At 42.1% G+C, this 26,815-nt stretch overlaps 4 protein-coding genes across 4 annotated transcripts in view; 2 read left to right on the forward strand and 2 right to left on the reverse strand.

Annotated features, from left to right (window-relative positions):
• LOC144198499 (histone deacetylase 4-like) overlaps positions 1-7,987 on the reverse strand; it is a 38,281-nt gene extending 30,294 nt beyond the window's left edge. Inside the window, exons 1-2 of the mRNA XM_077719560.1 lie at positions 7,813-7,987; positions 3,501-3,705 (exon numbers count right to left, since the gene is read on the reverse strand). Coding sequence (XP_077575686.1) covers positions 3,501-3,525 — 25 coding nt within the window. The 5' untranslated portion in view covers positions 3,526-3,705; positions 7,813-7,987. The remainder of the gene's footprint in view (positions 1-3,500; positions 3,706-7,812) is intronic.
• Positions 7,988-11,690: 3,703 nt separating this feature from the next.
• aamp (angio-associated, migratory cell protein) lies at positions 11,691-15,651 on the forward strand. The gene is made up of 11 exons (XM_077731390.1): positions 11,691-12,199; positions 12,522-12,656; positions 12,726-12,845; positions 13,071-13,210; positions 13,287-13,431; positions 13,885-13,968; positions 14,092-14,207; positions 14,285-14,379; positions 14,453-14,543; positions 14,618-14,772; positions 14,835-15,651. The coding sequence occupies exons 1-11, from the start codon at positions 12,109-12,111 to the stop codon at positions 14,908-14,910; spliced, it is 1,248 nt and encodes a 415-aa protein (XP_077587516.1). The 5' UTR covers positions 11,691-12,108; the 3' UTR covers positions 14,911-15,651.
• Positions 15,652-18,945: 3,294 nt separating this feature from the next.
• LOC144200766 (G-protein coupled bile acid receptor 1-like) lies at positions 18,946-21,857 on the forward strand. The gene is made up of 2 exons (XM_077723072.1): positions 18,946-19,255; positions 20,767-21,857. Exon 2 carries the CDS (start codon positions 20,785-20,787, stop codon positions 21,817-21,819), a length of 1,035 nt encoding a protein of 344 aa, XP_077579198.1. The 5' UTR covers positions 18,946-19,255; positions 20,767-20,784; the 3' UTR covers positions 21,820-21,857.
• Positions 21,858-23,485: 1,628 nt separating this feature from the next.
• LOC144201634 (keratin, type II cytoskeletal 8-like) lies at positions 23,486-26,587 on the reverse strand. The gene is made up of 9 exons (XM_077724377.1): positions 26,341-26,587; positions 25,883-26,091; positions 25,748-25,808; positions 25,408-25,503; positions 25,180-25,344; positions 24,983-25,108; positions 24,204-24,424; positions 23,806-23,831; positions 23,486-23,668 (listed from the first exon to the last, which is right to left on the reverse strand). The coding sequence occupies exons 1-9, from the start codon at positions 26,491-26,493 to the stop codon at positions 23,661-23,663; spliced, it is 1,065 nt and encodes a 354-aa protein (XP_077580503.1). The 5' UTR covers positions 26,494-26,587; the 3' UTR covers positions 23,486-23,660.
• Between the last annotated feature and the right edge of the window lie 228 nt (positions 26,588-26,815).

A 26,815-nucleotide genomic window follows, 5' to 3' on the forward strand; every position in this document is an offset into this window, starting at 1 on the left:
GAGTGAACACGAGATACCAAAAATACCGATTGTTTGTTTACCACGCGTGCACGTGCTAGATCTTGTGTTTGTGATGCTAAAAATAGACTCCGGGATAAGCCCTCTTTATTGCAGCAAGAGCTTTTAACCCCTTCACCCCGGGAACTAAGCAATGCGACAAGCCATAGCGTGCATTTGGAGAAGAGGATGAAAAGCCCTGACAAAATGGAAAATGACAAATGGGATTAGAAGAGACAAAAAAAAAAAAAAAAAATGCAGTAACCTCTGACCCTTCACACACTCGACAATCACTGAGCCTTTATTTTTGCAGCACGCTGGGTAAAAATGAAAACGGTGTTGATTTGGGCTGGAGGGATAGTGAACAGGACTGTGTTTATTTTTCTGGTTGGTTTACGCTTATCTTCTGGACAATGACGTATGAGGCATCATTTGTGATCGGGTTGCGTTTCAGCTTTGCATAAACAGCAACAACTCAACTCGTGTTGGAAAAACAAATGCAAAAGGGAACATTTATCCCAACCATGTTATAACCGGTATTTAAAACAGACAAGAAGATCATCTTTCAAAAACAACATCATCTAATCCAGGGGTGTCCAAACTTTTTGCAAAGAGGGCCAGATTTGGTAAGGTGAAAATGTGTGCGGGCCGACTTTTAGCCTGACATTCTTTGAACCATTAACATTAAATGCAAATTAACTTTTTGGGATTTTTTTTAATTACAAATGGCATACTTTTACTTTTACATTTTTTTTTACATTTAGGTTTTTACCGAAATCACAAACCACAAAAAATTAAGAAAACTATCAAGGATATCTAAGTTCATGTGAAACATCACATATTATTCACTATTATATGCTCACTGTAGGAACAGTGCTGAAAACAAAACAATGATCACTGCATATTCAAACTGTGATTTTGACCATCACAAAAAAAATAATGAACTGAGATTTAAGAATTTATTCAACTCAGAGGACTTAACAAATATCTTGCCTGCACTAATGTGAAGGGTGATACTGGGATCTTGACTGCAGTATGTAGTCCAGGTCTTCATCGCACGCTAACGAGGAAAAAGTCAAACTCAGTTCCTTTTGCCTCTAACTGTCTCTTAATATCTAATGAAACGTCTTCAATTCTCTGTGCCACAGTATTACGAGCCAGGCAAATATTGGCAAACTCTTGCCTCTTCGCGGGACATATTTTCTCAACCATTTTCATTACACAGTCTTTAATAAATTCACCGTCACTGAAAGGTTTGCAGTGCTTTGCAATTAGCGTTGCCACTTCGTAGCTTGCCTTTGTGGCATTTTCATTTGACTCACGGGCTCTTGTGAAAAAGCTTTGCTGTGCCGTTAAAACAGCTTCCAGTTGCTTCACTTTTTCACCGCGTTCGTTCCCAGTTAGCTTGTCGTAGCTAGCATGTTTCGTCTGGTAGTGCCTCTTAATGTTGAATTCCTTGAAAACAGCCACAGTCTCTTGGCAAATTAGGCAGACACAGTTGTTTCGTATTTCAGGGAAAAAATACTCAAATTTCCACTCGTCCTGGAAGCGGCGGCCCTCGCGGTCAACTTTCCTTTTCTTGTTTACATGTTAGAAATGGGCTGGGCTGAAACAATGACGCAAGGGTCACGGCGGCCAGAGTGCGGCCACAGGGCTACTGCCATCTTCTGGTGAAGTGAAAAATAGCTTTTTGTACACATGTATTTTATACTGTGGTCAACAGTGCTGGCGGGCCGTGTATTATTGATTTCATGATAGAGGCCGTGGGCCGGTAAAAATTTGTCCACGGGCCTTAATTGGCCCGCGGGCCGGACTTTGGACATGCCTGATCTAATCCCTTCTTCAGACCTATCCCAGGAGACAAAGTTTTCTCCGGGTACTCGGTTTTCCTCCCACATTCCGAAAACAAGCATGATAAGCTAATTCGTCGACTAAATTGTCCTTAGCTACATGTGTGATTGGTCATTCGTCTCACTGTGCTCATTCACACATTTTCTGAATCGCTTAATCCTCATAAGGGTGATATGGGGGTGCTGGAGCTTGATTTTAGGACACCCCGAATCGGTGGCCAGCCAATCACAGGGCACAAGGAGACAAAGGACAACCATTCACAATCACACTCATACCTATGGGCAATTTTGAGCGTCCAATCAGCCTAACATGCATGTTTTTGGAGTGTGGGGGGAAACCATAGTACCCGGAGAAAACCCACGCAAGCCAGGGGAGAAAATTCCACAAATTGGACCAACCTGGATTCGAACCCAGGACCCCAAAGAAGCCGACGTGCTAACCACTCACCGGCCAGGCCGCCTACACAGACTACAATACGTACATGCTAATTTTAAAAAAAAAAAGGTTATTTTCCGACATTTCTGTCAGTTAACCTGTCTTATGTTTGTTGTAGTGTTTTTGTAGCTAATAAACCATTTGTAATATACGTGTAAAATATAGCCGTAAAAGACGACGAAAGCATAAATGTGGCAGATGTGTTTAAGCTCTCTTCAGCACACACAGTAATCAGTGGTATGCAAACACGCCAGCTCGTAACTGATACGAATGTAAGAAGTGATGCGCAGCCGGCCCTTATCAGTGCGACTGTGACCTGCTTTTGTTCGGCGTAATATAAAAGCCCACAAAGCATTTTGCTTTTCTCTGAAGAGATTTATTTTAAATGATATTTAATCTAAAAATCCCATGGCCGTAATAAAGAAAAAGTCCTGGGATCAAAAATGCACATGTTCCTAAGCTCATTTGCTGTACATGTTATAAAAATGGCTCACCACTTGGCCAGCACGCACACATGCTCACTAACAACACTCCCTTGGAGTTGCACACCCACACATTCGCCGCCTTTTTAAGGGCCTGTCACGCTGTGAATTAAATTCTACAACAACTGTACTTTAGGATAAAAATGCAACTTACCCACATAAGAAAGATGACATGTTTTGGGGGTGAATTACTTTTGAAGTCAAACGTTAAGTCAAAATAAATCTGAAATAATTCTATTCCTAATTCCTGTTGAACAAAATAAAGCGTCCTCTTATTCAATTTTCGTTTTTGTGCACTTCATTAAACAAAAAAAGCAACAATTTGCAATTTCTATTGTGAAACACATCAGTTTACAAGTCAAAAATAGCCTCATATTGGATGTTGTGAGGGTATTTTTTATTATTTGACATTTGGGGAGAGAGGGTTCCCTGTCACAAGGGTTTGTAGTCACACTTGCTCTAGCTTGACCACAAAAAAACTGCATTGCAGGGAAGGGAAATGACTTTTACTCTGTGTCATTAATTTTTAGAAAATGAAGGGTTCTCTTTTGTTTTTTTCTTAATCATTGTTACACTATAAACCATCCAAAGTTGGAACCTAGCCCAGCTAACTATGAGCTTAAGTTTAAAACAGGTTAAGAGGAATCTAGATATTTTTTCTTGTTGTAATCAACTAATTGGCTACGGCTCCTTAAAAGACAAGATTGACTCAGCAGCCTTTCAAAACAGTCTTACCTTGCTGACTATGTGACGTCATCATTGATGGCGAGAGATGCTGGAAGCGCACAGCTTTGAGGAGCACCCAAGTGAAGACAAGTTGGAGTGCGTGATGAATTGGTCCAACAGGATCTCGATGCCAGAATCCCTCACGAAGAGAAACACCCCATCAGCCTCGTGGGTTTGGTGACTTTGCTCTAGAATGTCAAATACTGGTGCCGACCTATCAAGAAGGAAGATAACATTCAGTTATGAAACATGAAAACATATATAGAAGGAAAGTTATTTTGCTCTTTAGTGCTTTTTTTTCATTTTTCTTTTCATTTTGTTTGCACTCTGACAATTTGCAAATTCTGTATTCTTATTGGCCGCTTTATACTGCAGAGGTTCACTCGCCTGACTTCGGTGCGGGCTCGATTCCCGCTGGCGGCGTATGAATGGGAGTGCGGATGGTCGTTTGTCTCTCTGTGTGCCCTACCACTGACTGGCGACCAGTCTAGGGTGCGGGGTTAGGCTCCGGCAACCCCGCAACCCTTTCGAGGATGGGCGGTGTGAAGATGAACGAATATATTCTTATTACTGCTCAATTGCCTTAACATAACTAGCCACTTATAATAAAGTCTCATCTCATTTTCTGAACCGCGTTATCTATTGGAATGTGGGAAGAGTACCCGTAGGAAACCTACGCAGGCCCAGGGAGAACATGCAAACTCCACATAGTTGGACATGACCTGGATTTGAACCCAGGACCCCAGAGCTGTGAGGCCGACGCGCTAACCAGGCTGCTATAATAAAGTCAAATTCAGAAAATGAATCAATGAACTATACAAACAAATATCAGTTTGTTTTGTATTGCTAAATTTGGCAATACAACAATATTTTTTGAAAAAATCTATTTTTAAGATGAGCCTGGATTCCTGTTGGCCTGAACAAAAACGATGTCACATATAATGGAGACAAGGGCCCCAAAACGCCAAGTGAATTTCCTTGCGTATTCAAAAATAGGGGCGGAGGGGGCAAAACTGCCCGAGGGCAAGGTAGATGGGGGACGCATGTGTGTTTACCCCCTTGTGTTGGCACAGAGCACTAATGTCCACTGAAGCAGGATGGATATGCGTGCACGTGAGGGGCAGGGTTCGCCACAAGAAAGCCAGACAGCAGGACAAATTGCTACCCTAACCCCCCCCTAAAAAAAAAGTCGGTCATGTTGCTTTGTGGTGGGAGAAGAAGGAGGGGTGCGTGTCACGGCCAATAGTGGCCACGCCGAGGGGGGGCTTCGCGCAACACCATTCTCCCAGGGCATCTGTCTCGAGTGGGGGTGTTGGTGTGTTCATGTGCAAGAGCGTGTGTGCTTAGCCATTGTCCCCAGAAAGTGCTAGTCTGATGCGGGGTGACAGATCTGGGGAGCCCTGAAGAAAAATCACCAAAGGCTGAAAATGGGTTCACAACTCTCAGAATATATCAGTAATCTTGTGGTTATTTTAAGCTTTTAAAACAAAAGTGAGCATAAACTGCACTTAAAATGGTCTGCAATGACAACAAATAAACCCACCAAAAAGTGGGTGCCACTAAAAGAACCCCAAACTTGACAATTCTTGAAACGCAACGGCGATGAGTGCAAGTATGTGTAACATTTCATTTCCCATGTTCGCATGTGTGTGGTCTGCGTCACTAGCATTGTGCAATAACTGTAAATCATATCAGCAGGGTGTACATTGCAATTCCCCTCGGGAGATAATTATCTCCAATAATAAAGAAAATAGAACGCACATAAATTATTGTTTCCGTGAAAACCATTCATGATATGAACCGCTTATCCTTACAAGGGTCGCGGGGGGTGCTAGAGCCTTTCCCTGGTCCCTCCTGAATCTATGGCCACCCACAATTAGATGAACAATCAATCAAGCTCATAACTAAGGAAAATTTAGCCTACAGTTAGCTTAGTGTGCATGTTTTTGGGGTGTGAGAGAAAACTGGAGGACCCGGAGTAAACCCACGCAAGCCTGGAGAGAACAAGCAAACTCCACACAGTGAGGACCCACCTGGGATCGAACCCTCAAGCCCAGAACTGCGAAGGGGACACTACTTGGTCACGGGGAAAACTAAGTGTATCCAAAACAATTTTGACAATTAATAATATGTTTGTTTAATTTCAAACACACTGCAAGTCATAAACATAATTTGTCATGTGCAATATGCATTTTTTTAGCAAAAAATAAAATAAACATTTCACTAATGCTACTTCTCCATATTTTTTAGACAATGTGTGGATGAAAAATCATCATCAGATTAAAAAAATGACTGCAAACTGTCAGTCGTTGTTTTGAATTGAGTTAATTGCACTGTCATAGAAAAATTGGGAATATGAATCGTGGCCAGAGTCAATATTTTTCGAAGCAATTTCTTGAAAATCAGCCCGAAAAACTGCCAAAATATTCCATACATCCAAAAATTGTGTGTAGCCACAATGTTGCGACTGGAGCTAACTGTGCTAGGTATAAAAAGATGTCACCTGCATTAATGTATAACAGTGCCTCAAGCTCGTGAAGTGTGTTTTCCTTCCAATGTTCACTCGAAGGAACTCTGTGACTCTCCCGGGTGTTCGAAAAAGTCCAAAATATTGTTGGAATGTATTATCAGCACGGATCCGAGACGACGCTCTCACGCTGGTAATGCCCTGCCAGCGGGCTCTCTTACATTCCCAAAACTCTGCAAACTTCAACAACCCTTGGAATGCATACCTGTCAACATATACATTTTTCCCGTATTATATACGTTTTTTGATCATTTCAAATGGTGCACCCTGTATAACAACTTGTACAGGATTTTTGTTTTGTACATTTTTTTGTAAAATCGATCTGGTTTTACCCATTTCGGCTCTAATCCGGATGGTTTCGGTCACTGATAGCAGATGAAAACGTCCTCGTTGACTATTACTAATATTCAGGCTTTAAGCATGATATGCGCATTTCCCTTTCACTATATAAATATAGCGTGCCAGCAAGCAATGTACCCTGACAGTCAAGTTGTCAACATCATACAGCAACACACTCTTGAATTTAGTCCATACTGATTGGGCTCCCCCGTCCACTTTGGAAGAAAATGTTAGACTTTTAAGTGCACCCTATGTGAGTAAATAATGCATATACTGTTTTTTATGGCTTAATAATGGGAATTGCAATCATTAATAAGGGGAGCAATTGGCCAAGGTTGACAGGTATGGAAATGTGCCGTTCGGGGGTTCAGGGCATCACGCTTTGGAGGTGCCGGGGGGCATCCAGGGCCATCTGATTTGAGACAGAGGGTGTCAAAGAAAGACAAAGATAGTGTCTGAATACAATAAATCCAAATTGATATGAATGAATAAGGATTTAATTTTCCAATATTGATTTGTTGAGTGAAAACATTGAGCTCCGATTCCAGCTGTTGCAGCTGATATATTCAAATAGTTCTCTTCTTGTAAAGCAAAATACTGCAGAATATTAATTTTGGTCAATCATGATGTTTGAAATTAAACATCAAGGCAAATTGCTGGACCACTGACATTCATTTAGAACATAATAGATAGAGAACATAACATATACAGCCTCAATACCCAAATCATTGCCTGCCACTGACGACCCATCACGTCCAATCCATTTGGACTTGGAAAAGATGAACTACCCTCCTAGTGCAATTGGATTGGACATCAACACGTTCACAGCCAGACCTCCTCGTTGAATTGGACGTCCACACTGTCATTGGCAGGGAATGCGCATGAGGAGAGTTGTAAAAACAAGATGACGAGCCGCTTTGGTGTAACAGCTTCAACGCCCCCATTCACAAAAAAAGAGAGATTGACGCATGCAGAGAATTACCACCGCCCATCCCGAAACCATTCACACACACACACACACACACACACACACACACACACACACACACACACACACACACACACACACACACACACGTCGGGGCCTTAGTGTTTCACGCGGTCAACATACACACACAAGATCGCTATAACGCCAAAGTGGCTAAAGCCCAATGTAACCTAAAAATAACCCAGCAATAATCGACATAATAAACATCTGCCGTCCTGTCCTGTCCGGTCCGGTCCCACCCCCACCCACTAACCGACCCTTCTTGTTGCCTGGACACTTCCCGCCCTCAACCGTTCCACGAACCGCGGGGAAGCGACTATTTCCCCGGGAAGAAAAGTGACGGCGATCCGGCCGTTCCGATCGATCCGCCCGATCCAAACCGATCTATCGGCTGCGCTCGCCCATCGCATCCCTCACCGGTGGATCAAAGTGGCGATACGTTCACGTCCAAGCCTTCGAAAACTCACCGGAAGCTCGACTCAAGGGGCGCGGAGGCGACCGACGGTCCCGTCGCGTCCGTTTAATCGTCGCCCATGCTGGGCTTTTTGGAGGGGGCTCCGCTTGGCTGGAGGGGCCACGAAAAATATCATCTCCTGACAGATTCCGCCATACTGGATTTTGGTGTTCAGGCCCAAGCGTCACATGGAGGAGCGGCGAGGGGCGGGGTCAGGCCAGCATGCGCGTGCGCGCGCGGGCTGCTGGGCGGGCGCGCGACCGTCAACAAACCGACCAAGGCCACTAGTATTTCTACTCAAAATGGAAACGTGAGCCGTTTTCTTTGATCCAAAATTAGAAACTGGGAAAACATGGCTGGCTGTAATTGATAATGTTCACTCTTTGACTGCCATTGACATTGATGGCTTGTTTTGCCGAGAAGGGTTGGCAGAAAAGAAAGGTCACTCGCAGGGATAGGCCGGCCGTTGCCATCAATAGCACTGATTTTGAGAAAACCTGAGGGGAACATGCAAATTCCACCCATAAAAATAAATACTTTTAAAAAATTGTACTGCCATACAGAAAAAAGTTGAAAATTGGAGTTTTGCTATGATCATTACAAAAATAACCAATAGACCAAAAAATATATGAAAAAATAATTTTAAACCCAAAACTACTCTGCAACCCCATCTGAAAACATCAGCGCTGCTCAAAACAAGCGTTATTATCCAATTGCTGGCGGATGCAGCATCAGGGGTCTTCCCATTCCCTGCTCAAATACAATGAATGTTCATTTTCACCTCTTTATATTGGATTTTGTCTCACTCAGCCACCCACACGAGGCACCCACTGCAATGCTACCAACTTGTTTGGCTGTCTTGATGACTGTAATACCTACACTAAACCCTTTCTATTTAAACTGCATGTTCTGACATCTTGTGGCATCAGCGTCATGTCATGATGACACGATGCTCAAAAATCCGTTTGTGACTTGGAGAAGCAAACATTTCAAAAGCGTCTTCCCGTCTTATTTTTAGCTCAGTGGCAGCTTTCTCCTGCTTGACTCGCATTTATGAATCGAGGTCGTTCCTCTTTCGGAATACAAGAGAGGTCTGTTGGGATAGCCGTAACCATGGCAACTGAGAATTGTCATTTCTGTCAGGCAGCCGGGCGTCAGTTATGTAAGGTGACCGCCGTGTCTTGTCTTGCTTAAAAGCCACAAAATTGGATTGCATTGGATTGGATTGGATTAGATAATTCACGCACCCCATGCTCTTGGGCGCCAATTATGAAACAAGACATCATAATACGGACTTTAATGATTAAATGGCGTGCAAGTTTAAGCTTTGTGAGGATGCACAAGACTGCAAACGGAATACAAAATTGAAATGAATGCATTTAATGTCATTATACAAGTATACAATGATATTTACAGTCTCACCATAAAGTACACACAAAATTAAATGGTCATATAAAGATTTATAAACAATAAAAATGAATTGAGCTAAAAAGAAAAGTGACTCAAGTAGTTGCTATGGTGTTTAGCATTGCATATTAACTGCTTGCATGAAATATATTACCCAAATAAATACAACAAAATTAAAGTCGCAACATTTTTGCATCTAGTTTATATGTTGTCTTTACACAATACGCCTATTATTACACACAATATTGTTTACATGTCTGTCTGCTTTGCCCAGCTCAGGGGTGGCGAACATGTGGCTCTCGAGGCGCCTGCGGCTCCCCACCAAAATCAATGTGACTCTTTGCTTCTTATCATATTTTGTATATACTATGACTCTTTACCTTATTTCATGTTTCTCTTATTTTTAGTCTCTCTTAAAAAAAATTAAAAAAATAAAATGAATTATATCTATTTTTTTTTAAATAGCTTGGCAGATTGGCTCCCAAAGTTTAAAATGTTGGCTCATTGTGTCTCACTTGTTCAGCCTAGATAATCCTTCCATCTCACAGTCATGAAGTATAAAAACATTTCTATCACTGATGTGTCTTCGGTTGCCCCTGATAAAAGCTACTAAAAACCTATTGTTTACAGAGTTTTATTTTTTTATTTATTGTCCAGGCTGTGTGATAGAGCCAGTTGACATCTGGTGTGACCACCATTTGACCCACTCGGTGCAGCACTTCACTTAAAGTTGACTGCACATTTTATAGTGGCCTTATATTGAGGGCAGCCTAGGGCACGCCCTGTGCAATAAATGAGTGTACCGCGTCAGGAAAATGGTCAAACGAGACACTGAATTTCTTTTTGTCATGTCCGAACTCACAGGTTGGTGAAAAATATTTTGCCTCTCTGCATTTATATGTCAACATTTTAAATGTTCACAAATAAAACCTTTAATTTCACAAAGCCCTCAAATGACTCCCATTTGACCACATCCAGGCAATAAAATTCCCAAACAGATAATCAACATACAACAAAAAAGTGGCAATTATTATAATCCCCATTTTTTTCATGAAACCCCTTCTTATGGAAAACTACATATCTACAGTTATTGTCAGGTATTTTCATAATAAACACTGAACACAAATTTCAACATGCATGCGCATGGAGAGCCATGATAAAAAAAGCACAGATTACAGTGATTTATTATGTTTAGTATGATCCTCGCGTACATGTTGCCAAGTCGGCGAGGTCGCTTTAAGCTGTTTGCATCCAAAGGGATCAACCATTGCCAAAGCATGTGCACCACAATATCAAATATGAGCAAAAAAAATATTGAATTAAATCAGGTTTTGGACAGTGGCTGCAAGAGGAGCAAGGATGCGAGTTGACGGCGAGAGTTAGGCCGTAGTCAACTACCACCCTGCTACCACAGTGGACACATCATACACAAACTGCGGCCCAGACCACTCGCAAGGCGCGCGCAAGTGGCGGTTAGTGGTTTGCGAGGGGAAGCTTTCGTCTCACCCAACGCGCTCCCACATGAGTCAGGCATAGAGTGCAGACAAACTAGGAACACATCAGTCTTGCTTTACTGCACATAAGGCACACCATGGCGACATTCAATGTAAAATATATATATATATATTTCAAATTACATTGGGTTGCCCACAAAATGAACGCTAACCGTTTGTTCACAGGCAGCACAAATTCAGAATTCTTATTCCGAGAATAAAGTTTCTTTATTCTGAGAATAATGCACTTTTTAGTATAAAAGTAGTAAATGTTCCTGTTAGTTTTAGATTTTGACTTAAAATTATACTAGATGGAAAAGGATACTATTGACATGAATCTTCAAATCTTCAAACTGACAGTCACAATACACTTTTGACAAAAAAACAGCATCATTACCAATTTTTAAATCAATATTTTTGAGTTGTAAACACTACTTTAGAGTCGTAATTATCATGAATAAGTGCAGTGAAAATATTTATTTAAAAAAAAATCTGAAAAAGTATTTTAAAATGAACATTTATTCCCTCAGAATAAATAGGTTTCTTTAAGCTTCATGGTTCCAATAATAGACTGTAAATCGAATCAGAAACCCAATCAATTCAACTTGTTTAAATAGACATGTCCGTAGTCGACACTGACATTTAGTGGATATGGCTGGAAGTGCACACTGCTGCAACAAAGCAAAACAAGCAAGCGTCAGTGCTCTCCATGTGGAAGAACGACGTCATTTACCTCCACAATAATAAACATATAAACAGAATACATATAATTAGGAATGTATTTTTATCGATGTATCAACAATGTACGTTATTATAAAGACAGTCCTGTGAAACTCGATGGAGATCACCGTCGATAGTTGAGACTTAAAGAGCTTAAGACTTCGCCCCTGTTGGCATGGCTACAACCATGAGGCTAGATGCGTACATCTGGGGTAGGCGACGAAACTGGTAGCCATCTTGCGTCGCTGAATGCCTATCGTTGAGCTCCAACCAGGCGCAGATCTTATGACGTCAATTCTCTGCGACACTTTGCAATAGTCGATTGTATTTCCCGAGGTTTTTGTCAGGCAATCTTTTTCGGAACAGAAATGTATCTTTGAATTACATTTCCGTCAATGGTCATCAATTCTAACTAATAAAAGCAACTTGTGCAACTGAGACTTCTTTAAACGTCTGTTTAAGAACCTGTTTTAGCCTGACAGACAAAAAATCGGGCAAAGCGATACATATTGGCACAACGTGGAAGAAAATTTAGAAATCTTATAAACTTTATCGAGCCGGTATGATGCTCGATTTCCCTTTAAAATAAAATGCGATTTAGGCTTATTTGGAAATACTCGCCTCTCTTTGGTTGTGACACAGTTTGCTGAACGAGTGATTGATTCGCTTGAAACGTGCTAACTAACAGCATGGCAAACACGGGGCAGGATACCGTAGAACTTCACGGAGACGAAGAAATAATTGAAGTCATCGATCTTAGCGAGACGGAAGACTGTCCAGGTGAGGTGAACACAAAGATCAATGACGATCGCACGTCATCAATCGCATAAGAAGATTTCGAATCATTCTAATACGACGGCTATGAACGTCCAATCCATTTGTACTGCGAGATCTGGCTTATTCATTCCCTGCTAATCTTACCAGTTGATGGATTGGAATAAACTGTGCACCATCATGTTTCCATGAGTCCAACCCTGTGGTGCAAAATGTCAGATTTCAAAGACTCAAAATAACCTAGAGAGGATAACATCCCCATAAAATGAATGCATTGGGGGGATATTCTCAATGAACACGACCCTTGTTAACATTCATCTTCTTCCAGATAACTTGGCAGATGACTTGGAGGACATCGACTTTGAAGAGGCCGGCGACGCCAATGACGATGAAGGCTGGGAGACTGAGGACGAGATGGAAGCCGAGCGGGACGATAGCGAGCTGACCTTCTCCAATCACAGCGGTATTAGCAGCCCCCCATTTGGAAGCAATTGGACCATTAGGTTGAAACTGTGTTTTCGGCTTCTCTCAGGTGCTGTGTTTTGTGTTAGCTTGGATCCAGCCACCAATAATTTGGCCGTGACTGGAGGAGAAGACGATAAGGCGTATGTGTGGCGGGTGACTGATGGTGAAGTCCTCTTGGAGTGCACAGGTAAAGGTCAACAACAATATTGCAGGCACACACTCTCACTCTTGAGAACAGAAAACCCCTACCTTTGCAACAGATGTTTCAGACAAACCATTTTGTATGAAAATCCATCATATTTAGTTTGAGATTGACTGCATAAAGTTAAAAAAGGATTGGGGTGTTGGGAGGTTAAAATAATTGGACTTACACTCGGGCTGATTTAATAATCGCATTCTTTTTCCCATGCAGGTCACAATGACTCGGTCACATGTGTCGGATTTAGCCACGACTCCTCGCTGGTGGCTTCAGGTGATATGAGCGGACTTATTAAAGTCTGGAAAGTGGAGACGAAAGAGGAGATCTGGTCTTTTGAAGTTGGGGATCTGGGGGTAAGGCACATCTCCTTTAATTCACTTGAAAGTTTGCGATGGGCCTAAAAACATAAAAGTTGACGTGGCCTTTCAGTGGTTGGAGTGGCACCCCTTTGCTCCGGTGCTCCTGGCCGGAACAAATGACGGTAACATGTGGATGTGGAAGATCCCCAGTGGAGATTGTAAAACCTTCCAGAGTTCTGCATGCCAGGCCACCTGTGGCAAAGTCCTTCCTGATGGTAATTATTTGTTGTTATTGTTGTTTTTATTTTTCTGCCCAGCTGACACTCGTCGCGTTTATTGCCGCCATCTACTGATTGTACCCCAAAATTTTGGTTGGCATTGTTCTTGCTTTTCTACGTTTAAGAATTGGAACATTTCCAAGTAATTATACATGAAATGTACATTTCAATTTTTAATGATTATATTAGAGGCTTTTTCTATCTGAGTATAATTTGTGTCTTTTAAAAATACATTTTTTTCTGTTCATAAAGTAAAACTTGAAAAAAACAAACCCCAAAAATCCTTTTACGTTTAAGAATTGGTAAATTTCAAAGAAAATGAGAAGTACATTTCCATTTTTTCCGCCTTGATTTTGTTAGCGGCTTTTTACATTACATTTTTGCAATACATTTACTCTGTTCATAATGTAAAACTTTAAAAAATAATAATAATAATTCCCTTCTTCTTAGGCAAGCGTGCTGCTGTGGGTTATGAAAACGGCACCGTTCGTTTATGGGATTTGAAGAAGGGCAACTGCATTCACACCATTAAAGGTAAGAGTACCTGCATATTTCGCGTTAGACAATAATGCAGCTATTGCATAACCTTGGGAATCTGGAAAAAAATACGGAATGGCAAATTATTTAAAAAGTTGAATTTAAAAAAAAATATCACAGGTCAGGATGGACATCGGGGGGCGCTAACGTGCATCGCATGCAGCAAAGACAGCTCATTGCTACTAACCGGTTCCGTGGACGGTTGCGCTAAACTCATCAATACTGCTACTGGCAAGGTAGGGACTTATTTCCCTTTCGCACCACAATCTGTATTTCTACTTAGCGCGAGTCATTTCTCCACACCTGGTTGCAGGTCGTGGGGGTCTTTTCTTTGGACGTGGGGCAAGCCAAAGGATCGAGAGATGAGGAAGACTCCAACTCAGTGGAATCCGTGGGATTCTGCAACGTGTAAGTTTGCTCCATGTGAAGATTTGTCCGTCCAAAATACGTGCCTGGCAGTACTGATTGAAATCCATTGCAGCCTCCCACTTCTCGCAGTGGCTTACTTGGATGGCATTTTGGCCATTTATGATATTCCCACGCAGGGCCTGCGACACCGTTGCCACCACGAGGTTAGTGACCGCCATTTTGGAGATCACAGTCAAAGAAGTGCAATCTTGCCATCTTTCTCTTTCTGTTCTTACAGGCGGGCATTGTTCGCCTCCTGTGGGAGGAGTCTTCTTCATTCGTGTCCACCTGCTGTTTGGATGGAGTGCTGCGCCAATGGGACGCTCGTACGGGCGACATGGTGTCCGAGTATCGCGGTCACGCTTTGGAGATCTTGGATTTCGCCGTGAACAGGTGGGACGTACGAATGTTATCTTTTGGGGGGATTTTGTCTCGAATGTTTGACTCTTCTGCAGGGAAGCGACAGTGGCAGTCACGTCTTCAGGGGACAAAAAAGCCAAAGTTTTCTGCCTTCAAAGACCCGATCGATAAAAAATATAGCGAAAGAGAGAGAGAGAGAAACTCAAATTCTCAGGAATCAAGTGGCACCTCAACAGAATCCAATTTCACCTATTCACTTTTTCTCATGCTGTCTTTTGTAAATCTCCATCGAACAAACCACTCTAAAATCATTTCTCATATTTAAATAATTTCAATCAAACAAAATGCCAGATTACCGTATTTATTCATCATAACACGCACCCATAGTTTATGACTGAAAATTGGTCTATATATTTTTTTCCACTTATCTCAGCTCCCAGCAAGGATCGCAATGGTACTGGTAACTGGCAAATGATGAATGCACATCACTAAGACAAAACATTTATTCACAACATAATGGTAGGGAAACCTTGTAAAATAAACTACCACTATGAACCCAATTGTAAAATGGAATTTACAATTTTAAATCCTTAGTCTAATCCATCATCATAATATTTAAAATTTTTCATCATGACTGGCCAATAGAAAGGTCTCTCGCGCCCCATTTGGCGGACAAAGACAAATCTCTTCCAATTTAACAGCGGCCGAGGGTCAGTGTTTCACCGGGATTTGTGTATAACGCGCACCCGAATTTTGCTCGGGTTTTTTGGTACAAAATTTTGCGTGTTATACAATATAACATAAATACTGGATGTCCATTTCTCCTAACCTGTTTTATTTTTCCCATCTGTATCATCAAACGTAAATATATACATGAAAAATATACTAAATGCATTTTAGTCCCATGCTGAATTTATGTGGTTCTATGTTGTTGTCAGTCCAATTAGGGGCAGTTGGAATAAGAAACTCCATTTTTTTTTCATTACAAAAAAGATATTTTGATTAATGCAGGAATTTGTGATTTGTGCAACAACACAATCTTTTGCGCATCGACAGCACTTTAAAAAAAACTGCTCTATAATATCGTCATTTCTTATGTGATTGACCATACTTGCTAGTTCCACTGCCATTTTTTTCTGGACTCATCAGGCAGCCAAGATGGCTCTCAAAGTGAATCTTCTTCAAAATATAGTATAGTTAAATCTTATTATAGGCAGAAATAAGTCCTATGAATCTTCTGCTGAAACAAATGTAATAGCTCAACTCAATTTGACCATAAAGGGGCTTTAGTTCAAGATGATCAAATCCAATTGATCAATCTGTCCAATTGGAATGGCACACACTGAAGTATCTCCTCGAGCCATCTAGGTCCAAACTTAATCATAAAGATAGGCTTCATTTGTAATGCTTTCCAGTGAGTCGGCCTGCCTGGCACCAAAAGTTCCACGTATACTAAGATCCCCAACAACTAATTGTTTACAAATCTCTCATATAAATTTAACTTTTTTAGTCTAAAGAATAACATTTGTTCATTTTTTTTTTCAATTTAAAAAAACTTGTCTGGATTGTTTCAATATTTAGAATTTTTGACCATTTTTGGGGGAATTTACAGACCGTTCCAACATTTTTTACAAACAAATGACCGCTCTTATTTTCCCCATCCACCTCACTGATTTCTACTCGTTGCTCTTTTGAGTTTGCCATCCCACCAACCAGGATAAACATCCTGTGCACAAGTGCTCCTTCCTCATGCCTACATTTTTTGGGATCCTGAGCTCATTGTATCTGGTTGTTGTAAGTCATCCAGCCAGACACGAACATGACAACACACAATGTATACTTACTTGCGGTGGCCTCGTACCGTAATACGCCGATGGCCAAAGCCTGAGCTTTTAAATGTGGACTTTCTTGAACGACCCCAAATTGGAGCGCCCTTTGAAATACAGCAAATATTTTTATCGACACTAATGTTCAAGGGAACGCGTCCTCCTTTTTGGCCTACGTTTTGAGGCGTCCTTTCCGGCGTGCTCTTTCCAGACGTGTTCGAGCTCGGGGAAAGGTTGTGTTTAAAGACATTATCTGACAGGCGCTGGGATGGCGACCAGCTTGCCTTCAGACTTTCGTGGAAAGAGAACAAAGCGACCGTCATCCATCTGAAGCTATGTTTACGTACGTGCATGGTGGGCGTGGCAGCTGTTGGGAATTCAAACATATGAATATTGCGTGAGTGGATGAGTGGGTGAATGGGTGAGTGAGTGAGTGAGTGAGTGAGTGAGTGAGTGAGTGAGTGAGTGAGTGAGTGAGTGAGTGAGTGAGTGAGTGAGTGAGTGAGTGAGTGAGTGAGTGAGTGAGTGAGTGAGTGAGAGTGAGTGAGTGAGTGAGTGAGTGAGTGAGTGAGTGAGTGAGTGAGTGAGTGAGTGAGTGAGTGAGTGAGTGAGTGAGTGAGTGAGTGAGTGAGTGAGTGAGTGAGTGAGTGAGTGAGTGAGTGAGTGAGTGAGTGAGTGAGTGAGTGAGTGAGTGAGTGAGTGAGTGAGTGAGTGAGTGAGTGAGTGAGTGAGTGAGTGAGTGAGTGAAGGTGTACTTGAAAGAGGGAATAATCGAGATGTTTTGTGAAAGTGGGATCAGCAACGTGAAAGCAATGAGATCATGCAAGAGCGAATGAAAGAGTGACTGGACGTTTGAGTGTGTGGGTTAACATACGAGACGGTCAACATGCGCTTCCTATGAATCATTGTATTCCGTCCATTTCATTTTCCAGTACAAATTTTGAGGTACACACAGTGTTTGCATCAGGATTTAGCTCTGTAGGGATTTAGCGGGGTCGTCAGTGCATAATAGTACCCAAATGTGGGGACGCGAAAAAGGACAGGGAGTGGAGTAGGGTAACATAAAGTTTAATGACTGTGGCAGGATTGGCACAGACGGGGAGGACCAGGTCACGGCATACGCAGACAATCCAACAAAGGTTGAGAAACACACTGGGTTCAATTAGACAGACATGGGTTGATGAGACAATCAGAAGCACCTGCTTGACGCAAGACGCAGCAAGCATGAGATATACCAGGGGCCGGGAGACGACAGGTGAACTCAATGGGCAATTACATGGGCAGGTCGCACAGGGATAAAAAAGAAACATAACAAAAGCAATCCCTAACGGTTTGCCTCTATACTTGAAAAGACGCCGTCAGTGTACTTTGTTGATGATGACACATGATAAGAAAGGACACCAACAGTGCGAGCTAAAGTCAAAGTCGATTAGGATCTTCGTTGATTTATTGATTGCCATTTCGGAGGCTTACAAGGTGGAACAAACTGGGACAACGACCACATAAAGGAATATGAATCAGGGAGCAATACCAAAGAGAGCAACAAGTTTCTCTAAGAGCAATCTTTCAGCATTCAGTTCACTTATCTAGTAAATTGAATTGAATACTTTTTATTGTCATTATACAAATATAATGAGTTGTAAAGCCTCACTACAAAGTGCACAAATCACAACAACAAACAAACTGACAAATGAATAATCAATAAATTAGTAATACATACGTAGTCAACATAATAAGTAGTCAGAATATAGATAAGTTGGGAAGTGCACAAAAAAACAGCAACAAATAAACATAAATAAAACACATCATAATAAATCAATAATCAATAGATAAGTAACATAATAAATAAGTAGTAGGCAACATAATAAGTAGTCAGAACATAAATAAGTTGGGAAGTGCACAAATAACAACAACAAACAAACTGATATATAATCAATACAATAATAAATAAATAATCAATAGTTAAATAACAAATAAATAAGGAGTCAACATAATAAATAAGTAGTTTACATAATAAATAAGGTAGTAATAGTCATAGAAAAGTAGTCAACATTGAATACAACAAAAATAAACATCCTAAAAGTTTGAGTCAACATTGATTGGATTTTTCTCCTTTGACTCCTACTACAATCAATGTATATTAAACAAAGAGAGCAACGTTGAACATTTGTTTCATATTGAATAAACACTCCAAATTTGCCCATTTTGTGTTGAAAACGGTTTTCCCTGATTCCACCCATCAAATGAGGTTTTCTTGTCCCGAACTTCAACTTGTTACCATATGGCACGCGTTTCTAATGTGCTGCGGCTCTGAGTCATTCCATAGACGAGCTACCGGCCGTTACCCACCAGGAATCTTATTATGAAGGGAACAAATTTACATCCTGGATAGGAGGGGGCGAAACTGATGTAAGGGGCTGAGAGATCAAGTCAGTGGGTCAGGAGGCGGCTGCCTTTGTCCTCCTCCTCAGTGCGCACCTCCTCTTCACAGCCAGTGGACTTAAAGACAGAAGAGATAGCTATATACATCCCTCAACGAGTCCTGCTGTGTCTTCTGAACATTCCAAGAACTTAGGACCCTCTGACGGGATTTAAAAGGAAGCATCAATGGTTATCTGAGAGAAGATGCGGCAGCCGGAAGGCATGATAACAAGCTGAATTGGGACGAGTGGTCAGCAATTTCACCAAAGGTAAACTCCATTTTACTCAACTCATTTAGTACCAAAAATGCATGCGATCCACTCCTCAAAAGTTCATGTATTTTACCTATAATAGGCAAGTATGATAAGGATGGCATATAGTGAATAGAGGTGACATATGGTATAGACACGCGCTTTTATTGGACGACTCTGCAAACATGTTCCCTGGTAAATATTCTAAAGTTTGTATGGATTAAATGAGAAAAAAAAGGCGTGCCAGGATGTTACTTGCTGGACCGCATGTGTGTTTAGTCTCTAAACAATATGAAAAGCACTGACCTACATTTGAAGTTCACGCAAATGATTGATCTGGTGTAGCGATGGATAAATACAGGAGGTCCATGGACTTATTTAATGTGGGTATCTGCTTTCGCCGTCTGCGGACGCGACAGTTGAGGGAAGTGGTGATTCTGTGATAAGTCTGATTCGGAGATGACCATATTTTTCATGTCAGGGTTGTGAGGGTCACAAACAAAGCGCCTTGGGTGTTGTAGTGATATTCAAATAGTTTTAGGGCCTTTTGTATATTGCCGGGAAAAGGGGAACACGTCAGCATGAGGAAACAGGGACAACAAGACTTTGACATTTAATGTTTGTTCTCTAAAAAAAAAAAAAATGAATTCTACCACCATTGGGACTGTTCCTTTCTTCCTTTTGAATTTGCCCCACGACATCTTCAGCGTTTGACCTGATTGGCTGGTCTAAACAAAACTGCTACGAAGAGAAAATAACTCATCGACATCTGCAGTCCAGTGTAAAATATGCAAATGGACCCAGTTGACAAAATCTTCCATCAAAAAGCTCCTCCTCCACTGCAAGATTAGATTTTGTACAAAAAAGAAATTCCAACACATCAACAAGGGCTGGCTCTCGAAGTGACTGTGTAGTTCCCTTCAAAAAAAGTGCATCTGAACTTCTTTATGCCTGGCAGTTAGCCGAACCAAATGGCGACCATAACGCTCTCTAAAACTATACTACTTTTGTGTATGCGTAAACTCATTTTCTGACCTGCTTTATTCTCACTAGGGTCGCGGGGGTTGCTGGATCCTATCCCAGCTAACTTCGGGCCAGAGGTGGGGGACAACCAGTGTTGGTGGCCAGCCAATCGCAAGGCACTAGGAGACAAACAACCAATCACGCTTACACTCATACCTAGGGGCAATTTAGAGTGTCCAATTAGCCTACCATGCATGTCTTTGAAATGTGGGAGGAAACCAGAGTACCTGGGGAAAACCCACGAAAGCCTGGAGAGAACATGCAAACTCCACACAGGTGGACCAACCTGGATTTAAACCCAGGTCCCCCATTGTGAGGCCGGCGCACTGACCCCTCCGCCGTGACTGTGTCTAGTAATGTGAATATGAATATGTTCATTAATATGTGCTGTTCCTTATTAAATAATTCAATCTCAAACTCAAAGTTCTGTAATGTTGTCAGGGTTGATAGTCCACCTCCCACAAGGGTAGTCAAAGAAAGGCTCTGTTCTTTTTGGTATCTCACAGGGTCATCAGCGATCGACAATGGACTGTGACGACCCCAGTCGGGAACACCTCATCTACGCCATCACGGTCCCGGTGTCGGCCTCCATCATCCTGGCCAACCTGGTGATCATCCTGGCCATCTCGTGCAACCGCCAACTCCACAACACGCCCAACTACTTCTTCCTCAGTCTGTTAGTGGCCGATCTGTGCACGGGCGTGGCGCTGCCGTTCATCCCCCTGATGGGACTCAACCGCCAGTTGAGCTTCGGGTCTTGCCTGGTGGCGCACGTTTTCCCTAACTTCCTTTTCCTGGCCTTCCTCCTCAATTTGGTATTGGTCCACTACGAGCGATACATTTGCATCGTGAAACCGCTACATTACAGCAACCTGTGGATGCATCGAAGTTTCCCCCTGGCCCTGCTATCGGCGTGGGCGCCGCCTCTGCTCTTCGCGTCCCTGCCAGCGTTTGGCTGGAACAACTGGAGCGCCCCCGATTGGAACAGCTGCTGTCTTGGCCACGGTTCGAGCCCGCCGTCAAACTGTTCCGCCAATGTGACCACGTGCTGCTCGTACAGACGCGTCTTCCCCAACGCCTTCATCTACCTGGAGGTCTACGGCCTGGTCCTTCCCGCCATCCTCGCCATGGCGGCCATGACGGGCCGCGTCCTGTGGATCACGCGGGGTCAGCTGAAGGATATCTGCCGCCTCCACCGTTCCGTGGAGCGGGGCCAGGCCTCGGACCAGGAGCAACGTCTGAACGTGCGCTACACTCGCTGCGTGGTGGCCGTGTCCGTGACTTTTTTGGCCTGCTGGGTTCCTTACCTCATCTACATGCACGTGTGCATCGTCTTCTTGATCAGCGACGCCAAGGGCAACGCCACCACGCACATCGTACTCTCGTGTGCCGGCATCGGCAGCATGGCGGTGGTGCCACTTGTTTTGGGCCTGGCCAACAGGCAGTACACCGAACCGGCATACAAGTTGCAACAAAAACTCAGAGACAGGTTGAGGTGGAGGGTGACCAGATCCGGAGAGCCTGCAGTCACAGTAAATGTCGACGACAATGTTGTTTAGTTGACTTCACGGTTCTGAGGTTGAGAGGTCCATCCCGGGGGGGGGGGGGGGGGGGGGGTCCTCACTGTGTGTAATTTGCATGTTCTCCCGGGTTGCGTAGGTTTTCTCCGGGTACTCCGCTTTCCTCCCACATCCCAAAAACATGCATGCTAGCCTAGCTGTTTGAACACTCCAAATTGCCCCTAGGTCTGAGGATGATTGGTTGTTTGTCTCATTGTGCCTTTTGATTGGCTGGCCATTGAATCAGTTATGCCCCCATCTGGGTTAGATGGATAGGCTCAAGCACCTCACGACCCTTGTGAGGATTAGGGTATATCTAAACATTTTAAGATGTTAGGTTAAAAAAAAATTGAAGACTTCATAAGCAGAAGTCTCCATTTTGGGAAATGAGTCAAATTTGTACTCACATTTGAGGAGGTACGTATTTAGTGACAACTTTGTGACAATGTTCATATTTATGGTTTCAAAGGAGAAGAGACGACATGCTGTGAAATGGCCGTAGCACTTTTTTTTTTTTTTAAATGAAACTTAAATTTTTGGCAAGTTTTCCATTGGAGCCAGATTGACAATGATGCAGTTTGTCTATTTGCAATCATTAATGTAAAGATCTAGCACTTGTGGTAGTGGTAGTGATATTGGTGGTCTAGCAGCAACAGGAGACCACCTTATGCCAATTGCCAACAAATAGCAAGGCAATACTTGATGGGGCATTGTTACAATTTCCGCAGGAAAACTGCTTATGCCAAAGGATTCTCACACAATGTAGTCGAGGCTCCAGGTCTTGTTATTTTGGCCGCACTTGAAATGATTGTAACCAGTTTCTTTCTACCTCCTGCCTGCAATGTTTACTCCTTCTTTCCCTGCCAGTGTTTATCTATGTACTGGTATGCAAGCTTGGGAGGAGAGATGGATGCACTCCCTCCAGCAGTCCAATTCATCTACCGTAGGAAGACGCGTGGAATAACGTTGGCCTCATTTTCATGCAAGCATGTATCAGGATGCTCGTGCAAGAAACAGAGTTGGAACTTGAATTTCAAGATTTTTTTTTTTTACCCCCATGTATAAATCAAAGGTCACAAAAAGGACTTTTGTACAGATAAAATCTGTGGAAAGGATGTGTTTACTCTCAAAGAACAAGGATATCGGATGTTGAAATAAATGTGGAATACAGTGGACTTGTGTGCCTTGTCATTTGTTTTCCTTACTCAAAGTGGGCTTTTAAATGTGCAGCATTTAACACGTGGGTGGAGAGAACACGGAACGCAACAATGGACTGGGGAGGAAGAGCAGACTGATTCAATTAGTCGTCAAACAAGGTCTGAAATGATGCTTAGCTTAAGGAGAGATGGGATGCCCTGGTGGGATCTGGGTGTTCCTCTTGCATGCTAACTCTATGTACAAATACGTTTTCCACATTGGAAGAACACATGTCACAAGAACAAATAAGCAAAGGGGAATATTCAAGACAGCCAGCATCGTTCTTGATTGTAGAAAACCACAGCAAATTAAATTGAGTTAAGCCCCCAACACTGACATTTTATTATGCGTAATCTCATGATGACAATGTGTGTTGAAAAACAGGTAGTGGTACTGTTTAGCTGAAAAGGCACCTTAAATAATAGAAGAAACACCACGGAAAGTTGCATTATGATTTTTTTTATTTGATTCCATGGAACTTCAAAATCACATTTGCAATTGTAGGTTTTTAGCGTCTGACTAATGAGAACGCTCAAACAAGGCATTCCCTGCCGTTGCCGTGGCGACTTGCTGCTTGAACGAGGTAAGGTGTGGTGTTCGTGGTTATATGGGGGGACTTGTAACTTCTCAGGTGATGTTTGAGTTTAAAAATCTGATGGAAAGAAAGGTTTGGATTTAGTGAGATAGAAATGGCCTGTGCTTTTGATGACCCATGAGGGTTCCTTATTTGGAATACATGCCGCATTCAGAAAGGTCAGAAAAGGTCGGGAAGGTCAAAGGAATTTGCACCTGAGTGACGTAGGAGTTTGTCCATTCTGGAAAGACAGAACAGAGGTGGTTACTGAGATCAGAAATACAAGTAAGAATTCAGCACAGGTGACAAATTATCCATACGCAGTGTGTGAATAGTTAATTCGACAAAAATCGATATTTTAAAGAGAGAACTTCTGATTCAACCTCTGTATAGATGTAAAAGATAACCTGTGTCCGATACAATAGTATCAAAGTAAATTTTTCTCTATTATTTATTAGCCCACATACTGTTTAAAAACTTTTTCAGGGGAGGGGTATTTATGAATGTTAAAATGTTTTTATTTTATTATGAATGAAATTGATTGAAAGTACTGTCTCCATCTGTCTATCGTCTTTTCATAGTTCCCTCGTGTTCAACGATTGTGTATAGGTACCTCCGCTCCTCGCCCTCTAGCAACTTGTGATAGGTGGCGATCTCAATATCCAGGGCCAGCTTAAGGTCCATCAGTTCTTGTTGTTCTCGAATCTGGCAGGCCAAGTCATGCTTGGCGCGCCTCAGGGCCTCCTCCAGCTGGCCGATATCCTTGCGGGCCTGCTCCAAGCTTCCGTCACCTTCGACAATTGCGGCGTTGATGTCTTTCTCCAGAGATTCTTCCTACACGCAGAGTAACATTGATTTAGAGGAGGTTTTGCTATACACATAATGCCTAGACCAGAAACTTATGACATTCCCATTGGTTATAATTAGCCTCCCGATGGCTATCAACCAGAAATAGGAAAACTGTCAACTTTAAGGCTTTAATTTAAAAATACACATCAGATGAAATACTATTCATTCATTTTCTGAACCACTTATGATCGATCACAAGGGTCGCAGGGAGTGCTGAAGCTTATCCCAGCTATCTACAGCTAATAGGCGGGGTTTACCCTGGATCAGTGGTCACCAATCGCAGAACAACCATTTGTGCTCACACTTAGGAACAGTTTAGCCTACAATTAACCTAGCCTGCATGTTTTGTGAATGTGGGAGGAAACCGGAGTACCCAAAGAAAACCCATTCAGGCCCGGGGAGATGCAAAGTCCATACAGTGAGGACCGGCCTGAAGTGGAACAATCCAGAACACCCCCAAACTGTAAGTACTTTTGCCAAAAGTCTCACGTGTTTTTTTCTTAACCAAGAATGTAGGTATTTTTCCCACTGTTGGAAACAAACCTTCCTTTTGAGAGCATCCAGTTCTCCATTTAGCCTCTGGATAAGGCGCACCATGTCAGAGATCTCCCTCCGCATATCCCTGACTTCTTGCTCATGCTGGCTTGCTTTTAAAATTGTGACATCCATCTAAAAAGCATGAGACGTCAAGTATGAGCTTCATCAGCCATTGTGACTTGTAACATTGTCTTCCTCCTTACCTTCTTCTGGTTCCTGTAATCTACTTCCTCCCTTGTGCGAGCAGCAATGTGACCATACTGACTTTTGACAGTCTCAACAATCTCATTCATGTCTATAGATTGCTTGCTGTTCTCTCGTATAAGCACGGTCTCATTTTGGATGTGAGATTCCAGCTCTTTTATCTCCTGCAAGGACTCCCACGGTTGTTAACCGGGACAAAGCCAAACAGAGAAACACTCCCATGTTACCTCATCGTAGCCAACTCTGACGAAATCCAGTTGGCCTAATAGATCTTCCAACTCGAGAGTCAAATTTACAGTTTCCAAGTGTCCTTCATCTGCATCCTTTTGGGAAACACAACTTTCAAGAATGATAATAATGTCTAGAAGTCCAAAACTGAGTTTTTAGTATGTATTAAAACAACAAAGCATTTGTATACACGGGCTGTCGTGGTGCATATTGAACGCTATCTTCCTTAATAAGCTCAAAAAGTGGAACATTTTCGTCTGTCTTCAATCATTGTTCTTTGAGTGCTGTTTTTTAAGAACACTGCTGTCACGAAAACCTTGACAGGTCTAGCGAGGGTACCTTCTTGGTGATAATAAATTCATTCTCCAGTTCTGCTTTCTTGAGTAACTCATCCTCATACCTGTTTCCAGAATGAAACCCGAATTAGTATGGCAGTGGTGGTAGATTTACCTGTCAGCAAGGTTGTTTTTTCACCTCATCTTAGTCGTTTCTGCCTCCTCCTGGTTCTGAAGCAGCTCGCCCTCAAGTTTGGCCTGGTCACACAGTAATTTCTCAATCTGGTCGTTCAGGGCCTCTTTGAGTTGTTTCACCACAGCATCGATCTTGCTCTCATATGTCTCCTGATCTTTGAGGATCTTCAACTTTGTTTCCATCTTTTTGTTTTCAATCTCCTGGTATTTCACCTGTGATGCCGATGCAGATTGGTAACACGCTTTGCATTTGTAAATTTTTGTTACATGCATTTGACTCCTTAAATTGTTTGTAAAATATGTATATATACGTATTTATCTCTGGAGAAAAGTACTGTTATCATAATCATTGTATTATTAGTTGAAATTGCAGCATTAGAAGCAGTAGTATCAATAGCATTTTTTAATGGATTCAATATGAGTATTTTACTTCTACTGAAGTGTCAGTTTCTCATAACAAACCTTTTCAATCAGCCTTACAAACTTGTCATTAAGTCCAATCATGTCGTCCTTCTCCCTGAATTTGTCCGCGTTCTTCTCCGGGTAGCTTCTGGCCCGGGTCGGGCTGTCTCCGGGTGTGTACGACTGGCTGCTGTAATCTCTTCCTTGGGACATCTTGAGATGATAAACTTTGTGGGATACTCTGAAGGTGTACTAGAGCTGGATGGGTTGAGTTCACCGACTGCCTTCCATTTTAAAGCTGGGAAGGACCGCCTTCAACTCTGCTCGCTTCCAATCCGTGAAGAAAATGCGCAATTACGCCCAAGGGTTCTTGAACTACTCAACTCTATAGGTAATAATACAGTCTCCATGTCATATATATATATATATATATATATATATATATATATATATATATATATATATATATATATATATATATATATATATATATATATATATATATATATATATATATATATATATATATATATAT

Source organism: Stigmatopora nigra, chromosome 1 (assembly GCF_051989575.1).
Source record: "Stigmatopora nigra isolate UIUO_SnigA chromosome 1, RoL_Snig_1.1, whole genome shotgun sequence".
Taxonomy (NCBI): domain Eukaryota; kingdom Metazoa; phylum Chordata; class Actinopteri; order Syngnathiformes; family Syngnathidae; genus Stigmatopora; species Stigmatopora nigra.